The sequence below is a fragment of the Marmota monax genome, unplaced genomic scaffold, assembly GCF_021218885.2.
Source record: "Marmota monax isolate L192 unplaced genomic scaffold, Marmota_monax_Labrador192_F-V1.1 WCK01_AAM20220418_F8-fsc00008, whole genome shotgun sequence".
NCBI classification, from domain to species: Eukaryota; Metazoa; Chordata; class Mammalia; order Rodentia; family Sciuridae; genus Marmota; species Marmota monax.
In genome coordinates, this window is record NW_026694432.1 from 16,806,943 (window position 1) to 16,821,431 (window position 14,489).

Genomic DNA, 14,489 nt, shown 5'->3' on the forward strand with positions numbered 1-14,489 from the left:
TGGGAAAAGTGGGATTGGGATTGGGAGGACCAAGGAGTCTCCTGCCTGCCCAGGATTGGTCCCCTCCTGGCTAGAGAGCTTCAAGAAGTATGCCCGGAAACCATCCCACCCTCATTGCAAAGCTGCCCCCTGCTGGCTTCTCAGACCAGAGCCATCAGATTAACCTACTTGTTTTGGCTACCGTGGTGTGTCCCCAGCCAGCCCACCTTCCTGGTGGCATGATGCCCAGGCCACAAACCGCCTGACCAGGGCCCTGAGCCACAGGCCTCTCCTGGGTACTGCCTGAACCATGTGGGCTCAGGCCCCACCCAATGGTTCCTGGGCACCGTGCCAGGATGGGGAAGGGGTGGGTCTGTGCAACTCTGCTGCTTTTACACAAACAGATGCAACATGGGGGCGCCCCTGGCACAGGGAAAGGCACTTGTGGGAATAGATAGGGACTCAGGAAAACATGTAATACACTGCACACGTGTAGCATCCCCGTGCCTAGGGACATGCAACATTGCAGCGTTTACGCCAGAGTATGCACTGAATATGCCACACTGCAGTGTACATATGTGGCTCCTTCGTGAGTTACCCACAGCATTCAGCACACATGTGGCACCTGTAAGCTTGTGCACGTATAGCATCCCACTGCACAGGAACAAGCAACACGCGATCAGAACCAAAGCCTATGTTAAAACACCGTTCATATGTGTAGCATTTGCATGCACCGAACCAAGCAATGTTGCAGCGCACACGTAGGGCACCTGTATGCATATGCAAAGTTCAGGGCACATGAGCGGCGCCTGCATGCACAAGGACATGCAATATGCGATGCACACGGGGTGGTGGTGGGGGGAGCAAATGCTTCAGCTTCCAGAGCCCAAGAGACCCTTGGCTGCTCTAGATGCCTCTGGCCTGGGGTATCGCTGGAGGGGCCTCGCGGATCGCCTCACTCTGCGGTCCTGGAGGCCACGGGCGGGGCGGGGGCTTACCAGGGGCTTCTCCCGCGCCGGCGCCTGGGGCCCAGGGCGGGGAGGGGGAGGGCGCGCTGGGCTCGGCTGGCGCTGCTCCCCCTTTAACAGGAGGCGGCGCGCGTCGCCCCCGCCCCCCCCCGCCCCTTCTCCCGCGGCTCCTCGCGCCTGGCCCGGCGCGCGCCCCCTCCCGGGCCCGGCCCGCGCAGGCGCCGCGTCCCGTCTCGGCCGTCACTCGGCCCGGCGCGCGCTGCGGGCAGCGGCCGGAGCGGCCGGAGGAATCCGGTTCGTTGGCGGCGGCAGCGGCGGCGCTCGGAGACCGAAGAGGATGCGGCATGGGTTTTTAGAGCTTGGGGCTGCGGCCGCCGCCCGCGAATAGGAGGCGGCGCGCGGCGCGGGCGGTGCTCGGGGCGGGGGAACGGGGGGCGGCGCGGCGAGGAGGCGGCGGTGGCGGCGGCAGGAGCCCGCGCCCGGCCCGTCGCCCGCCCGCCCGCCCCGCGCTGTTCCACGGCGCCTTTCTGCACCCGCGGCTCCGCGGAGCGGGAGTCCCGGCCCTCCGCGCGGCTGCAGCGAGCTGCCCTGCGCCCGGCCCGGCCCCTGCCTTAGGGATGGCAAACTTGCGCCCCGTGGCCGCCTCCGCCGCCAGCGCTGGCCCCCGCTCCTGCTGCTGACAGCGCCCAGGTGAGTGTTCGGCCCCAGACCCTCACCCGGCCCCGCACCGAACCCTCTCGGCGCGGTACTGAGTTTCCGCACCAGCCCGCACTCGGGGCGCTTTTCTAAACCCATCTCGGCTGAATTCTCCCTCCGCCCGAGAGTCTATTCAACGCTCACCCACCCGTCTTTTTGGGAACTCCCAAGCCTGGGGTCTAGGCCCCCTTCATTTCTGGTGAGTCCTTTTTCTGACCCCCTCCCCCAGCCGGGATCGACCCTTTATGGTCTATGTTAAACTCCCTCCCCCCGCCCCGCCTTTAGAATCCTGACCCAGACAGTCCCCACATCGCTGTCTCGAGTCTTTCCCTGTCTCGGCCCCGATCCGGGCAGCGCGCCCCCTCATCTTGATTAGAACCCCTCTCACCAACCTGCAGCTCCACTGTCTCCCCCCTCCAACTCCCCTCCTAGTCTGGATGCCGGACCCTGGTCCTCTCCTCCACTTCATCTCTGGCGAGAGTGGTTCCTGTACCCTGACCATGCTTCCCCTCTATTTCTGTCCCGAGTGCCCCCTCCCCCATATCTGCCCAGAGTCCCTCCTTCCCTCGCCAATCTCTGCTGCAAGTCCCCTCCCCCCCAGCCTGGAACTGGGGCTGTGTCCCCCATGTTTTCCCCAAGACCTTTCCCTCTGGCCGAGATCTCAACTGGACCGGCATTCCTGACTCCCGTGTTCATCTTTGGCCGGACCCCTCATCCCTCTTCTCTTAATGCTGGGCAAAGAGCCGGGCACCAGACGCACCCTCCCGCAACCCCGGGGGCCGGCATGATTTGTGGATTGTAGGCTGTGAAGTTGGTGGCCACTCCCGCAATGGGCTCGGTCGGGGAGAGCACAGCCGCGGGAAGTCCTCCGCGTCGCGGCCGATGCAGAGCGGGCGACCGGGTCTGTTGGCCGCGGGGGGAGGGGCGCCTGGGCCCAGAGATGCTGCCCGCCTGCCCGCCTCGCCAGCTGCCGGCCGGGCCCCTTGGCGTCCTCTGGCGCCCCCTGCCCGCAGCCCAGGACCCGCCGCCCCTTCTCCTCCCGCGGGCAACCCCGGGTTTCCGCAGCCAGAGCATTACAGCGGCTGCAGGACTGGCTCTGGGAAGTCCCTGGGGATAAGAGTGGTGGGCAATGCTGGGTATCCCCTGGTGCTAGCGCTGACCAAACACTCCTGTTGTCAGGTTCTATGCTTTGAGGATGGGGAGGGGTGGCGGGTTCATCCCAGCATCAAGTCAGGAGCCCCTTGAACGTCAAGCACAGACTGGCTGGACTGGCCCTTGGCTTCAGGACTGTCTGGATGGGCTTGTGTGGGCTTAAACAGGGGTCTCCAGGGATATTCTGTCCGTCTACCTCATGACACTCCCCAGGGGTGGGGTAGAGGCAAAGGTGGGCTCTGTCTGATTTGGGCACGGAGTAGGCTTTGGGGAATCCACCTGACCCTGGGACAGGGTAGGCATCTGGGGAGCGTCCAGAGCTGCACTGCCACAGGGGTGGGAGTCAGTGTGGGCACTGCACAGGGTATGTCCTGGTGAAGGTGGTTGGGAGATGAGGAAGTGTGTGCCGAGATAAGGCAAGGGGTCTTCTCCTCTCCTGCCCTGCTTAGCCTGTGTTCCTCCTCCCTGATGCTCTTCCCCTGTCATTTTTCAGAAAGGGACTGGTGTTTGTGTGGGGTTGGGGTGGGGGTAGGGAGGTTTGCCCCATGGGCACTTCCCTAATACAAAGGGCGGTCCTAGATGGTGTCTGCTCCCTTCTCTACCTCTCAATCCCCATGTCATGAAGCTGAGAAAGTAGTTAGGAACTTGGCTTTTGGTCAGATGGCTGACTTGGGTTCAAAAGCTATGTGACCTGGGCAAGCTATTAAACCTTTCTGAACCTCAGTTGACCCTCTGTAAAATGGGTCAGTGTTCACGTTCTCATATACTTGTTGAGAGAATGAAATTAGATTGTTCGTATAGTGTCTGGCACCTATCAATTAATAATGGTAGGTGTGTTGGGCGGTTTGTCTTCACTCCAATCCCCAGGATAATAAAGACAGAAAACACCTTCAGCAACACCCTCCACCCGCTATGAATCCATGGGGCCTGTGACTGTTAGTTACCCATCTCTCCTCAGTAGTTCTGCAGCATTCCACTGGATCTCTCTGGCATCAGCTCTGGCCATAGAGGCAAACATGAACACCAGGCCAAGGTCTCTGAGGTCTAGGTTCAAGTGTAAAGGCTGGGAAGGTGGCATCAGTACAGAGAAGAAACCCATCAGGACTCCCAAAGGCCCACTGTGGGAAATCTGCCACTCTGGGGCTAACAGGAGCCTCTACTTCCTCCAAGGCGATCAGACACCACCAGGAACTTTGCAGGGCAGTTAGCATCGCAGGCCGGAGTTAGGGAACGACCTGGCCTGAGGGTTCAAGGAGTTTGAAGAGACCTGGCTTTGGCCTGAGTGCACAGTGAACAACCGGCAAGGGAAAAGGAGGGACGGAGGGGGGCGAACCCGTGGCGGGGGGCGAACCCGTGGCGTTCTGCTCCACTGGAAGGCCTCTGGGCAGTGTGGTCGGACCTGGGTCCCACGGGGAGTGGCAGCCTCCCAGCCACCCGCCCGCCGGGGCAGCCCTGACACAGGGAACAAAAGCTTTCGGTTCCTGTAGCAACCGCGGCTCCAGCTGCTGCAAAGTTCCGGGGAGGCGGGCGGAGGGCGGCTGAGTCACCGCCCCCTCCCCTGCCGTCGTGCAGCACTCCCCCCCCCCCCCCCCCCCCCCCCCCGTCTCGGCCGCCCCTCGTCCCCTCGGTCAGTTTGCCTTTCAAAATCTCCTTAAGGCGTTCAGGAGGCTCCCCACTGGAGTCCCGCTCCTCGTGGCAGGCGGAGCCCGAGAGTGGTGCGGAGCGACCCTCGGTGTCAGTCAGGGCAGAGGGCCGCACCGAGGGCACCAGCTCCCCGCGGTCCCGCCCACCAGCTCCAAGGCAGGATGGCGGGTGCGCGCCTTCCTGTGTGCCACAGCTTCGGGAAAGGAGTCCCTGAGCACTCTGCCCTCCGGTCGGTGCTTGGGCAGAGGACCCGAATGGGGGTCCCCGCCTGCGTAGTGGCCCGGGCTCGGCCGGGCAGCGAGAGCAAGGGAGGCGGAGGGTGAGTGACGGGCGGGCGAATTGGAGCTGCCAGGTGGATAAACGCGACGGATGTGTGCGTCGCCGTGCCCCCCCCCCCCCCCCCCCCCGCACCCGCGGCCAGGGCTTGGGGCTCCCGGCAGCCCAGCGTCCCCGTTCGCAACTGGCCTGGCAGACCCAAGTCAATCTCGGGGATCCCCGACACCGGCCGTGACCCCGAGGCGCCCCTTCCCTGCCGCTTTATGCAACACCCCCCCTCCGGCCCCAGCCTTATCTTGGCCATTTAAAGCTGTTGCGAAGCCTTGGATTCCTTTTTTGGTACAGAAGGGGAATCTAAGGCTGGGCGGGCCTGTGGGGTCTGAGAGGAAGGGGACCTGAGTGTACTAGGACAGAGTGGGATTCTGGAGCTTGCTGGGGTTCCTGAACTGGAGGACAGGGTTCTTGAGATTGAGATTGCTGCAGGTAACTCTTCACCCATGTCAGCCCTGAGAGGTCCCAAAGGAGGAGGCCTTTTGACTCTTTCCATCAGCCTCCTCTGACCTCAGGAAGTTCTTCCTTCCCTGCTTCTCCTCTCTAGCTCTTGTGCCTTCGGTGTTTGTTGTCTTCCTGGGCTCAAAGTTGGCAAAGCCACTGTTAGGGTTCAACCCAGTGAGCCTTCCCAGAGGCTGTGACTTGGACCTCAGCAGGCAAGAAGGGCGCTTCTGTGAGGTTTTGAGAATGGGGGTGGGGCAGGAAGGGAACTCCCTTCTGGGGGTGGCTTAGGGGGAGGACTCTGGGCCAGTTGCCCCAGGTCAGGCCCTTGCCACACACACACATCCTGGAGGGTCTTCAGTGAATCAATGGCTGTCTTTGACTCAACTTGGAATTGGATCTTTGTCTTATTTTGAGGGGTGGGAAGAGACATATAAGAAGCCAGCTGAGCACCCCCAACCCCCGCAGCAGGATGAGGGTCATGCACACCCAGGGTGAGGTCTCAAAATGCTGGAAGGAGACTTAGTGGATGAGGAGGCTTGGGCAGCGTTTACAGGTGGCTCCGTTCTGAAGAAGCCAGGCGGTGGCTCTGGAGGTGTGGATCTCATGCTTCCTGATGGGTTGGCGGCAGCAGAGGTACCAGGCTTCAGAGACACAGGGAGGGGCAGATCCCACCTGATCCTTATCTGTCATATGCTGAACCTGTGTGTGTTCACACTTGGGAGTATGTGTACATCTCTCTTTATGTGTGCAGGTGTGTGTCTCTACATTGGCACATGTGTGGGCACTCCTGTGAAGTGTGAGATCACGCATCTGTGGTTTTCACCAATCTGTGTATGTCTGTGTGTGCTCATCCATTACAGCACATATGCCTGTGCTTGCATGCTTTTGTGTGTGTCTTTAGGGCACAAGGATGTTCAAGCTCACGTCTGCTAAGTTGCGGGTATGGAGTGGGGAAGGTTCCCTGCCCTGAGGGAGAGGGGAGGTCAGTTATAATGAGCCCCCACCTCTTCTCTGCTGAGCTGTAGCCATGGCCTGAATTTTGCAGCCTGCTTAAAAATAATTGGGGGCAGTAGGGGGGATTGGATGTCACTCATCATCAGCCGCTGACTTTGCTGGTGCCACAGTATGCTGGGTGGGTTGAACAGTTTGGGACAGGCGTGATGTGGGATAGGGAAGGTCATGGTTCCCCTTTTTTTAAAGCTCTGATGAGGAGTGTTGGGGAGACCCCAGACTGTTCTGGTTGCTGGTGGCCTTTGGAGGAGGGTGGTGCTGCTCCTCCTCAGTGCCCTAAGCTGGCCTCCACCACCCTCCTCCCACCTCCTGCATGGCTGGGGAGGGGCAGGTGCTTGTTTGTGTTTGTGACTGGGCTTAGGCCTGGCTCAGAGGAGCAGCATGTGGGGATCTGGGGCATGGAGGAGTGTCGTGGATGCTGCAGCAAGGGGTGGAATGATAATTGCTGCCCGCCCCCTCCTACTGCTTAGAACTGCCAAGGGGAAATCTGTCCCCAGGGAGCAGCTGTGTCTTGGGAAAATCTCCCATACCTGTGTATTATCCTATGCCTGCCACTCAGTTCCCAGAGTGCATAGCTTGTCCATTTGGCTTGAATTGTGAGCCACAAGCAAAGGGAAGGAGCAAGGGACTCCTGGTGGGAGAAATAAGGGCTGGAGCCTCAGGTCCTGGATTCCAGGCCCAGCTGGCCCATTCTTGTGTCATCTTGAGCAGGTGGCCTTCCTTTTCCAAGCCTCATCTTTTCTCCTTTGATGTGGAAGAGCTGGGCTCTAGGGACCCATTCAGGGCTCTGAGCTGTGCTGTGGCTGGGAAGAGGGAGCTCTGTGGGTCACTTGTGGGGTAGGCCTGGAAATGAGGCAGATTCAGACCTCACTCCAGGCTGCATTTGCCGGTCAGTGGGGAGGAGCCTGGGAGACTGTGGGCAGTGGTTCAGCCTGGCCTGGTGGGTGGGAGGGCACCTGCATCTCTCTCCTGCTCAGCTCCTATCCCCTCTGGCCTGACTGCCCTGGGATAGGGTCCTGGACATCATCCTGAGCCTAGAGTACAGTCCCACCTGCTGGCAGCTCAACTTAGTGCAGCCCTTTAAGGGAAGGTACAAGTCTATAAACTCTGGTCCCCACTCAGGAGATTGAAGACTATGAGGTGAACCCCAGGGAAACAGCAAAGGATAGGGGTCATGGTGAGCTGGTGGCTTTAACAGGGGTAGCAGTCCTTTGCCAAGCCTTGGAGGATAATCCCATGGAACAGGAGAGGAAGAGAGAGGCTAGAGGGGAATTCCTGTGCCCATTGTGCAGATGAAGAAACTGAGGCTTGCCTGGTCAGTAGGTGGCTGGTTGTGCTGTGCCTCAAGCCTAGCATGCCCTTGCGGGATGTCTGTCTGCAATGTTCCAACCAGGAAACCCACAACAGTGACATGCTTGATGTTCACACTGCCTCCCATGGGCTTGGCTGGGTTGGGCATGGCCCCTGCATATTGGCTAACTCCACCCCTTTCTTCCCACTCAGTGAAGCACGAGTGAGAATGACATCGTTCCGGGAATAACCTTGAATTGCTCTGATTTTTATAAAAAAGCAAATCGTTGTCAAACATCAGCACTTTGACAATTACTGTTGGATTACGCATGACACTCCTCACAGCTGATCACGACACGCTGTGACTGAGAGCAACAGTCATGGGGGATAAAGGTTCGGTGGTGGGGATAGCGCTGGAGCCCAACGTCTGGCCCAGATGCTTGTGGTTGATGAGCCCCATGGGAGGAACCGTAGGATGACAGTGACAACACTAAAGCCTTAGGTGTTAAGGTCTAACAAGGTCCCAACATTCTCCTGAGCCCACCCTCATCTATCTTACTTCACCCTTGTAGGAAACCTGTGAGGTAGGTACTGCCACCACTCCATTCTACAGGTAAGGAAACTGAGGCTCAGAGAGGTCAAGTCCCTTTTCTGAGATCACACAGGTGGACCTGAGTGATTGACCAGATGCCCTCTGTGTTCGATGGCCAGGGAGGTTCAGAGCCGGCTATGTGGGGACCCACTGACCTTTGTCTTTTTCCACAGGGCAAGGGACATAGGATGACCCCAGCCTGTCCCCTCTTACTGTCTGTGATTCTGTCCCTGCGCCTGGCCACCGCCTTCGACCCTGCCCCCAGTGCCTGCTCCGCCCTGGCCTCGGGTGTACTCTACGGGGCCTTCTCGCTGCAGGACCTCTTTCCCACCATCGCCTCGGGCTGCTCCTGGACCCTGGAGAACCCTGACCCCACCAAGTACTCCCTCTACCTGCGCTTCAACCGCCAGGAGCAGGTGTGCGCCCACTTTGCCCCCCGCCTGCTGCCCCTGGACCACTATCTGGTCAACTTTACATGCCTGCGGCCTAGCCCTGAGGAGGTGGTGGCCCAGGCAGAGTCAGAGGTGGGGCGGCCAGAGGAGGAGGAGGAGGCAGCTGCGGGGTTGGAGCTGTGTGGTGGCTCAGGCCCCTTCACCTTCCTGCACTTCGACAAGAACTTCGTGCAGCTGTGCCTGTCAGCAGAGCCCTCCGAGGCCCCGCGCCTGCTGGCGCCCGCCGCCCTGGCTTTCCGCTTTGTTGAGGTCTTGCTCATCAACAACAACAACTCCAGCCAGTTCACCTGCGGTGTGCTCTGCCGCTGGAGTGAGGAGTGTGGCCGTGCTGCAGGCAGGGCCTGTGGCTTTGCCCAGCCAGGCTGCAGCTGCCCTGGGGAGGCGGGGGCTGGCCCCAGCACGACCACGCCTCCTGGTCCTCCTGCTGCCCACACCCTGTCCAATGCTCTGGTGCCTGGGGGCCCAGCCCCACCTGCCGAGGCCGACTTGCACTCGGGAAGCAGCAATGACCTATTCACCACCGAGATGAGATATGGTGAGTCTGAGCAAGGGCTGATGGGATGGGGTGCCTAGGGTGCTTATGGTGTCTGTTAGTGTTCATCCTGGCAGATCCCAGGCCATTTGTGCAGTCATTCACAGATGTTACCTTTGCTCAGCCTTGTCTGGATGTTGGGGTCATCAGAATGGATCAGGGTCAGACCTCAGTCTGGAAGAGTGTGCAATCTCGGTGGATGAAGAGTACAGATGAGACAGTGCACTGATATTGGAACCCAGGAAGGGACCCCCCTAGCTGGGCAGCCAGGGGCGGCTTCCTAAAGGAAGTGGAGCAGGAACAGAAACCCAAGGGACAAGTGGGGGGAGATGGCAAAAGAGTAGTGAGGGCATTCCAGGCCCCAAGCTCGGAGTGGCCGTGGCAGGCCCTGGCACCGCAAGTTGACAAGTTTGCCTGAAGGCTGGAGTAGGCAGGGAGCAGAGATATACTCCTGCCCACACGGGTCAGTGGTTTTTGGCAGTGTCCCAGGGTCAGGGCAGAAGGAAACGAGGAAGAGTGTGCCTGGGTGAAGAGGTCTGAGCTTCCAGGCTGCCTTAGAGGGCAGGGCTGGCTCTGCTCCCAGCATCCCCTCTCCCCTTGTGGGCCCATGCCTTCTGGGACGGGGACCACCAGCTGCTGGAACTTCCTGCTGACTGGGCAAAAGCTCTGCAAGCCCTTGAGTCCTGCCTGCTCCCGCACCACCCCAGCTCCTATGGCCATGACCACTGACCTGCTTCCTGAAGCTTCAAAATCCTCAAGCCCCTTGTCTGGATCCTGCATGCCTGCTGAACAGTGCTGTGCTGGGGACTGGTCAGGGGGCCTGGCAGGGAACAGGGGTCAAGGACATGGGGGCGGGAGGGAGGCAAATCTGGGAGCTGGTCCCCATAGAGGGTGCCCCTCGCCACCCTGAGCCTCAGTTTCCCCATTTGGATAACAAGTGCTGGTCTACCTACGAGGGGATACAAGGGTGGAAGTCAGGAGGGGCATCTGGGTTTCATGAGGGGTCAGGGGCTTCATGTGAGGGCTGCAGGGAGGATTGGAGGGTGTGGCCTGTCCCTATCCCTGCTTTGGAGGCTAGAATCCTGGAGCTGAGCACTGCTTTTAACTCTTGCCTTGAGTAACAAAGGCATCAGTTTTTTTGTCTGTAAAATGGGGAGATATCCCTGAATTAGTTAGAGGAGGTGTTATAATGACAGTAGCCTCTCCCAGTGCTTTGGAAGGGGGACTTCTTGGTTACCCCATGAGACATTTGGCATCATGCCCATGAATGGTGAGTGCCCAGTGGCCTTGCTGTGGCCTTTCCCAGGCCAGCTTGGCCTCTTAACAGCAGTCGATGAAGCCGTCCGAGTGACAGCCAGGCTGTGGGCAGGTTACAGGCCCTGGAGGCTGGCCTGGGATTTAGTGCCTGCAGGAAGAAATTGAATTTTGCTTCTTTGTCGAACATCGGTGGAGAGCGCTAGGCGTATATCAGGAGGTTTATGGCTCTTCCTGAGTGGCCGCCACTGCCCGTCACTCTTGGGGGCCTTCCCCATTCTGTTTGGCAGAGGGCAGGTTCTTTTGTCTGCCTTTCCCTGTGGTCCACTGGTCCAGTGGTCTGCAGTGGATGAAGCAAGGCTCTGCCCTCATGGGCAGGCACCTCTGGGCAGGCTGCCATGTGGAGCCTGAGCCAGGAGCCGCCAGCTGGGTTTGGTTAAAGCCGGAGGCAGGAGTTGGTTGGAAACTGGGGTACCACGAGGGGTCAGAAGGGCTGGTGGTGGGAAGGCCATCATCAGAGCCTCTGCAGGGACCTTGGGGACTGGAGGTAGATGGAGACTAGATGGCTGATTGCTCTTGGGCATGAGGCCTGGTGTCATCTCTGAGCAGGGAGCCCTGAGCTGGTGCTCCAAGCTGTTCCCAAGCCTGACCTGTGCTCTTTCCCCGTCCTACTTGGCATGTCTCCATGTGGTTGCTTTTAAGGAGGGCTCCTCTCAGGAGTTGGCATGGGACAAAGTGGCATCAGCCGGCATAAGTGACCTCAAATTGCACCCTGGTACCAAGAGCTGGCTGGCTTAGCCCCTTCCTCTCCCCTGCAAGCAGGAGGCTCTTCCGCTCTGCCACCTCCTCCCTCCTGTCCAACCTTCCTGATGCGAGAGATGGCAGGCACATGACTCAGTTTGTTGCCCATGTCAGGGTGTGTCTGCAGGTCTGAGGCAATCTCAGGACCTGGAGGATTCTGTGTTGGTGGCAGTGCCACCTTTGCCAAGCCCTTGGACCCTCTCCACATCCTCCATCCATGTCTTTTACGAAGCTCCCTGAGAGTGGGCTGGCTCATGGAGCTGCCAGATAGTGAGACTTGTGGGAACGGTGGTGACAGAAAGAGTGAGACCTTCACGCTACCCCTCTTCCAGCCAGGGGCAGAGGAGCTGGGTTTACCTACCTGGCACACCTGGGAGCTGCTCAATAGCAAGACCACGGAGGGTGAGCTTGGGTTGGTACTGAAAGAGCAAAGAGGCTGGGGACTACGGGCAGTAACCGAGTGAGGTGCCTTGGCCCTCCTCAGAGCTGAGTGCGTTTGACAAGAGGGTACAGGCGCCTGTTAATTTCACGCAAACTGCCTTTGATAGATCTCTTGTTATTTTTGGTGAGTTGAGCCATAAATTTGTGCCATCTTGCTGCCGCAATCTGTTAAGTGTGGGGAAAGGGAGAAAAGGAAGGCAGGCAGGAAGGAGCTCGCGCAGCACTGGCACAGAGGCTGGCTGAGGCTGAGGCTGGAAGGCGGGTCACAGAGGTGGCACCCCACAGAGGTGGCACCAGCTGCGGAGTCCAGCTCCTGAGGACTGGCCACCAGCCTGTAGTTCCGTTCCAGGCTTGAGGAGGTACCAGCTCCTGGGGATGGCTGTGCTGAATGACACTTGGAGGAAGAGCCCCCATGTGCCTCCCTTTCTTCTTCAGCTGTCCTCTCTGTCCCCTTGGGGCACCCTCCCATCCGTGACTGGGTGCTGCTGGCCCATCTGCTCCATCTCCAGGTTCTATTCTTGAGGTGTGGTTGTCAGGTGAGCCTGGGGTCTCCTAGGAGGTAAGAGTGGGTTCTGACCCCTACTCTGCCTCTGTTGGTGTGTGACCTGGACAAGGTGCTACTCGCCTTGGGACGTCAGGATCCCCCGTTCTCTGTGCATCACTTCCCTGGTCCAGCATTCCAGACCTTCCCAGCTCTGCCAGAGCTCTGCTCAGCCAGATGTTTTAGCCCCATCCTGGACCCAGCCTTCCCTGTACTCTCCTACCCTTCCAACCTGACACTCCTCCTTGTCCCCTGAGCCCCCTGCTTTCCAGTCTCCTTGCCTTTTCTGGGGCTGTTCCCCACCCTGGAGTGCCCTCTGCCCTTAGTTTTCCAGAATGCCTCATCCTTTAAGCTCAGCTCAACTACTGTCCCCTCCAGGACAGGTTCCATTGCTCCTTTTGGCCAGTCTGGTCTGGTGCAGGAGGTGGGGTCCCCTGCCTATTCAGGGGACAGGCCTGATAGTGAGGAGACAGGCCCCCTCTCAGGACAGGGTGGGGGAGGCCTAGCACATGGTGGCAGCGGTGTTTCCTGGAAGGTCCTGTTTGCCCAGGTGTGTGCCACCCGAGCACTGCGTTCTACCTGAGAACGAGCAGTGCAGCTCAGACTCCCCCAGGCCTCTCAGTGGGGACTGAGTTCCAGCCAGTCCTCACACACGTGGTCATGTCTTGATCAGCATGGAGGCACACTTTAAGCCCTGCAGTGCAGTGGAATGACCACTAGTGTACACAGATTTGAAGTGGCCCAGCCCTGGGTTCAATTCCTGACCTCACCACGGCCTTGCTGTGTGTCCACGGGCAAGTTATATTTCACCACCTGTAAAATGGGGATAGTGAGAGGCATTCCGCCATCAGGAATAGTGGAATGGGGAGAATTACACTTGGGAGCGTGGGGAGTGCTTAGCACAGTGTGTGGCTGTCCCGGTCTGTCTTCTGTTGCTAATGACACAATACCAGGGAATGGGTAAGCTGGAAAGAAAAGAGGTTTTTGGCTCACAGTTCTGTTCCAAGGTCAAGGGCTTACATCTGGTGATGGACATCTGGCTGGCAGAGTCCCTAGGTAGTGCAGGGTATCACATGGCAAGAGACAGGGTGTGCACAGGTATAGAAAGCCACCAAGATTCAATCCTGGGGGCTTCACCCTGATGGCCTTTCCTAACCCAAATCACCTCCTAAAGGTCCCACCTCTGAACACCATAGTGAGATTAAGTTTCCATCTTCTTACAACCTCCCAATCTGGATTAAACATCAACACACAAAGCCTTGGGAGACATGTGAACCCCAGCACTTGGCACATGGTAGATCCCTGACAAATGGATGCTGTGTCATCATCATTTAGTGTAATAGGTCCAACAGTTCATGGGCCAGATGTCAAGGGAGGATCAGTGGGGGACTGGGCCCCAAAGGGGCGAGAAGGCAGTCTACAGGAGGTGACTTTGAGGTGGGTTTTGAGGAATGAATAGGAACTCACTAGCCTGTGACATTTCTCCTTAAATTTAATTACTTTGTAAATTTAACATATTAAAAAGAAATTTCATATCGTTAATGGAAAGAGAATCACTTATCTGAAATAGAAGATAACCAAAGAAGCAACCACAGTGAAAAACAAAGAGAGTTATTCAATTTTAGCTGGCTGTTTGACTTTCCATTTGTTAGAGAAATTCGCACGGGGTGGGGACGTGTGAGAGTCTGGGATTACACAGAGACTTTATCTGTCGTGGAGTTGGAAGGACTAGAATCAAGGTGCCGGTATAACATGTCATCTCAGCTGGGATACCTGAGGGTTTGATGGAAGGGGTGGGCACTATTTATTACATCTGGACAACAGGCACAAACCCCACCATCCAGACAGATCAGCCACTTGTCACCCTGATTCAGAGACCTGGGAAGGGGCTAACTTCCCCAGTCTGGATATGGCGTATCTTTATGGCTCGCGTGTAAGCCGTTCCACGTCCCCGCCCCAGGCTTCGGGAAGCCTCACTCTGGAGGGCTTAGAGGCAGAGGAGACAGCCTGCGCAAGAGTGTGGGGGTACCAAACTTGCGGGTAGGAGCTATAAGAAGACGAGTTGCTGGGTGACATCCCGAGTGCTGGAGACAGGGCCAAAGGCTAGGACTGCCATCTCAAGACACTGGGACCGCATCCTGGTGACCTGGGGCTTGAGGCAGTGAGAGAAAACTGGGCACTGTGGAGGAGGCAGACTGAGTCAGATGGTCCCTGTTCTCCAGGGGCTTCTGGCCACATGGGGGAGGTGGCAGTGACCCAGCCAGCCCTGGTGGGGGGCTGGGGGTAGGTTCATGGCCCGAAGAAGAAGAGTCGTTGGAAGGGGACTGGTTTTCTGGCTGGGTGCCTGGTCTCGCAGGGATTCCCA

The 14,489-nt window shown here is 58.5% G+C and overlaps 1 protein-coding gene across 10 annotated transcripts in view; it reads left to right on the forward strand.

The window, feature by feature from the left end:
• The first annotated feature begins 1,507 nt into the window (after nucleotides 1-1,507).
• The window catches only part of Adgrb2 (adhesion G protein-coupled receptor B2), a 35,392-nt gene continuing 22,410 nt past the window's right edge, over nucleotides 1,508-14,489 (forward strand). For 8 of the 10 annotated variants that reach the window (XM_046469429.2, XM_046469431.2, XM_046469432.2 and 5 more), the window contains exons 1-2: nucleotides 1,508-1,637; nucleotides 8,277-9,090. In XM_046469429.2, coding sequence (XP_046325385.1) covers nucleotides 8,292-9,090 — 799 coding nt within the window. In that variant the 5' untranslated portion in view covers nucleotides 1,508-1,637; nucleotides 8,277-8,291. Of the gene's footprint in view, nucleotides 1,638-8,276; nucleotides 9,091-14,489 lie in introns of those variants that run through there. The other 2 variants (XM_058570949.1, XM_046469439.2) reach the window with 2 other exon arrangements.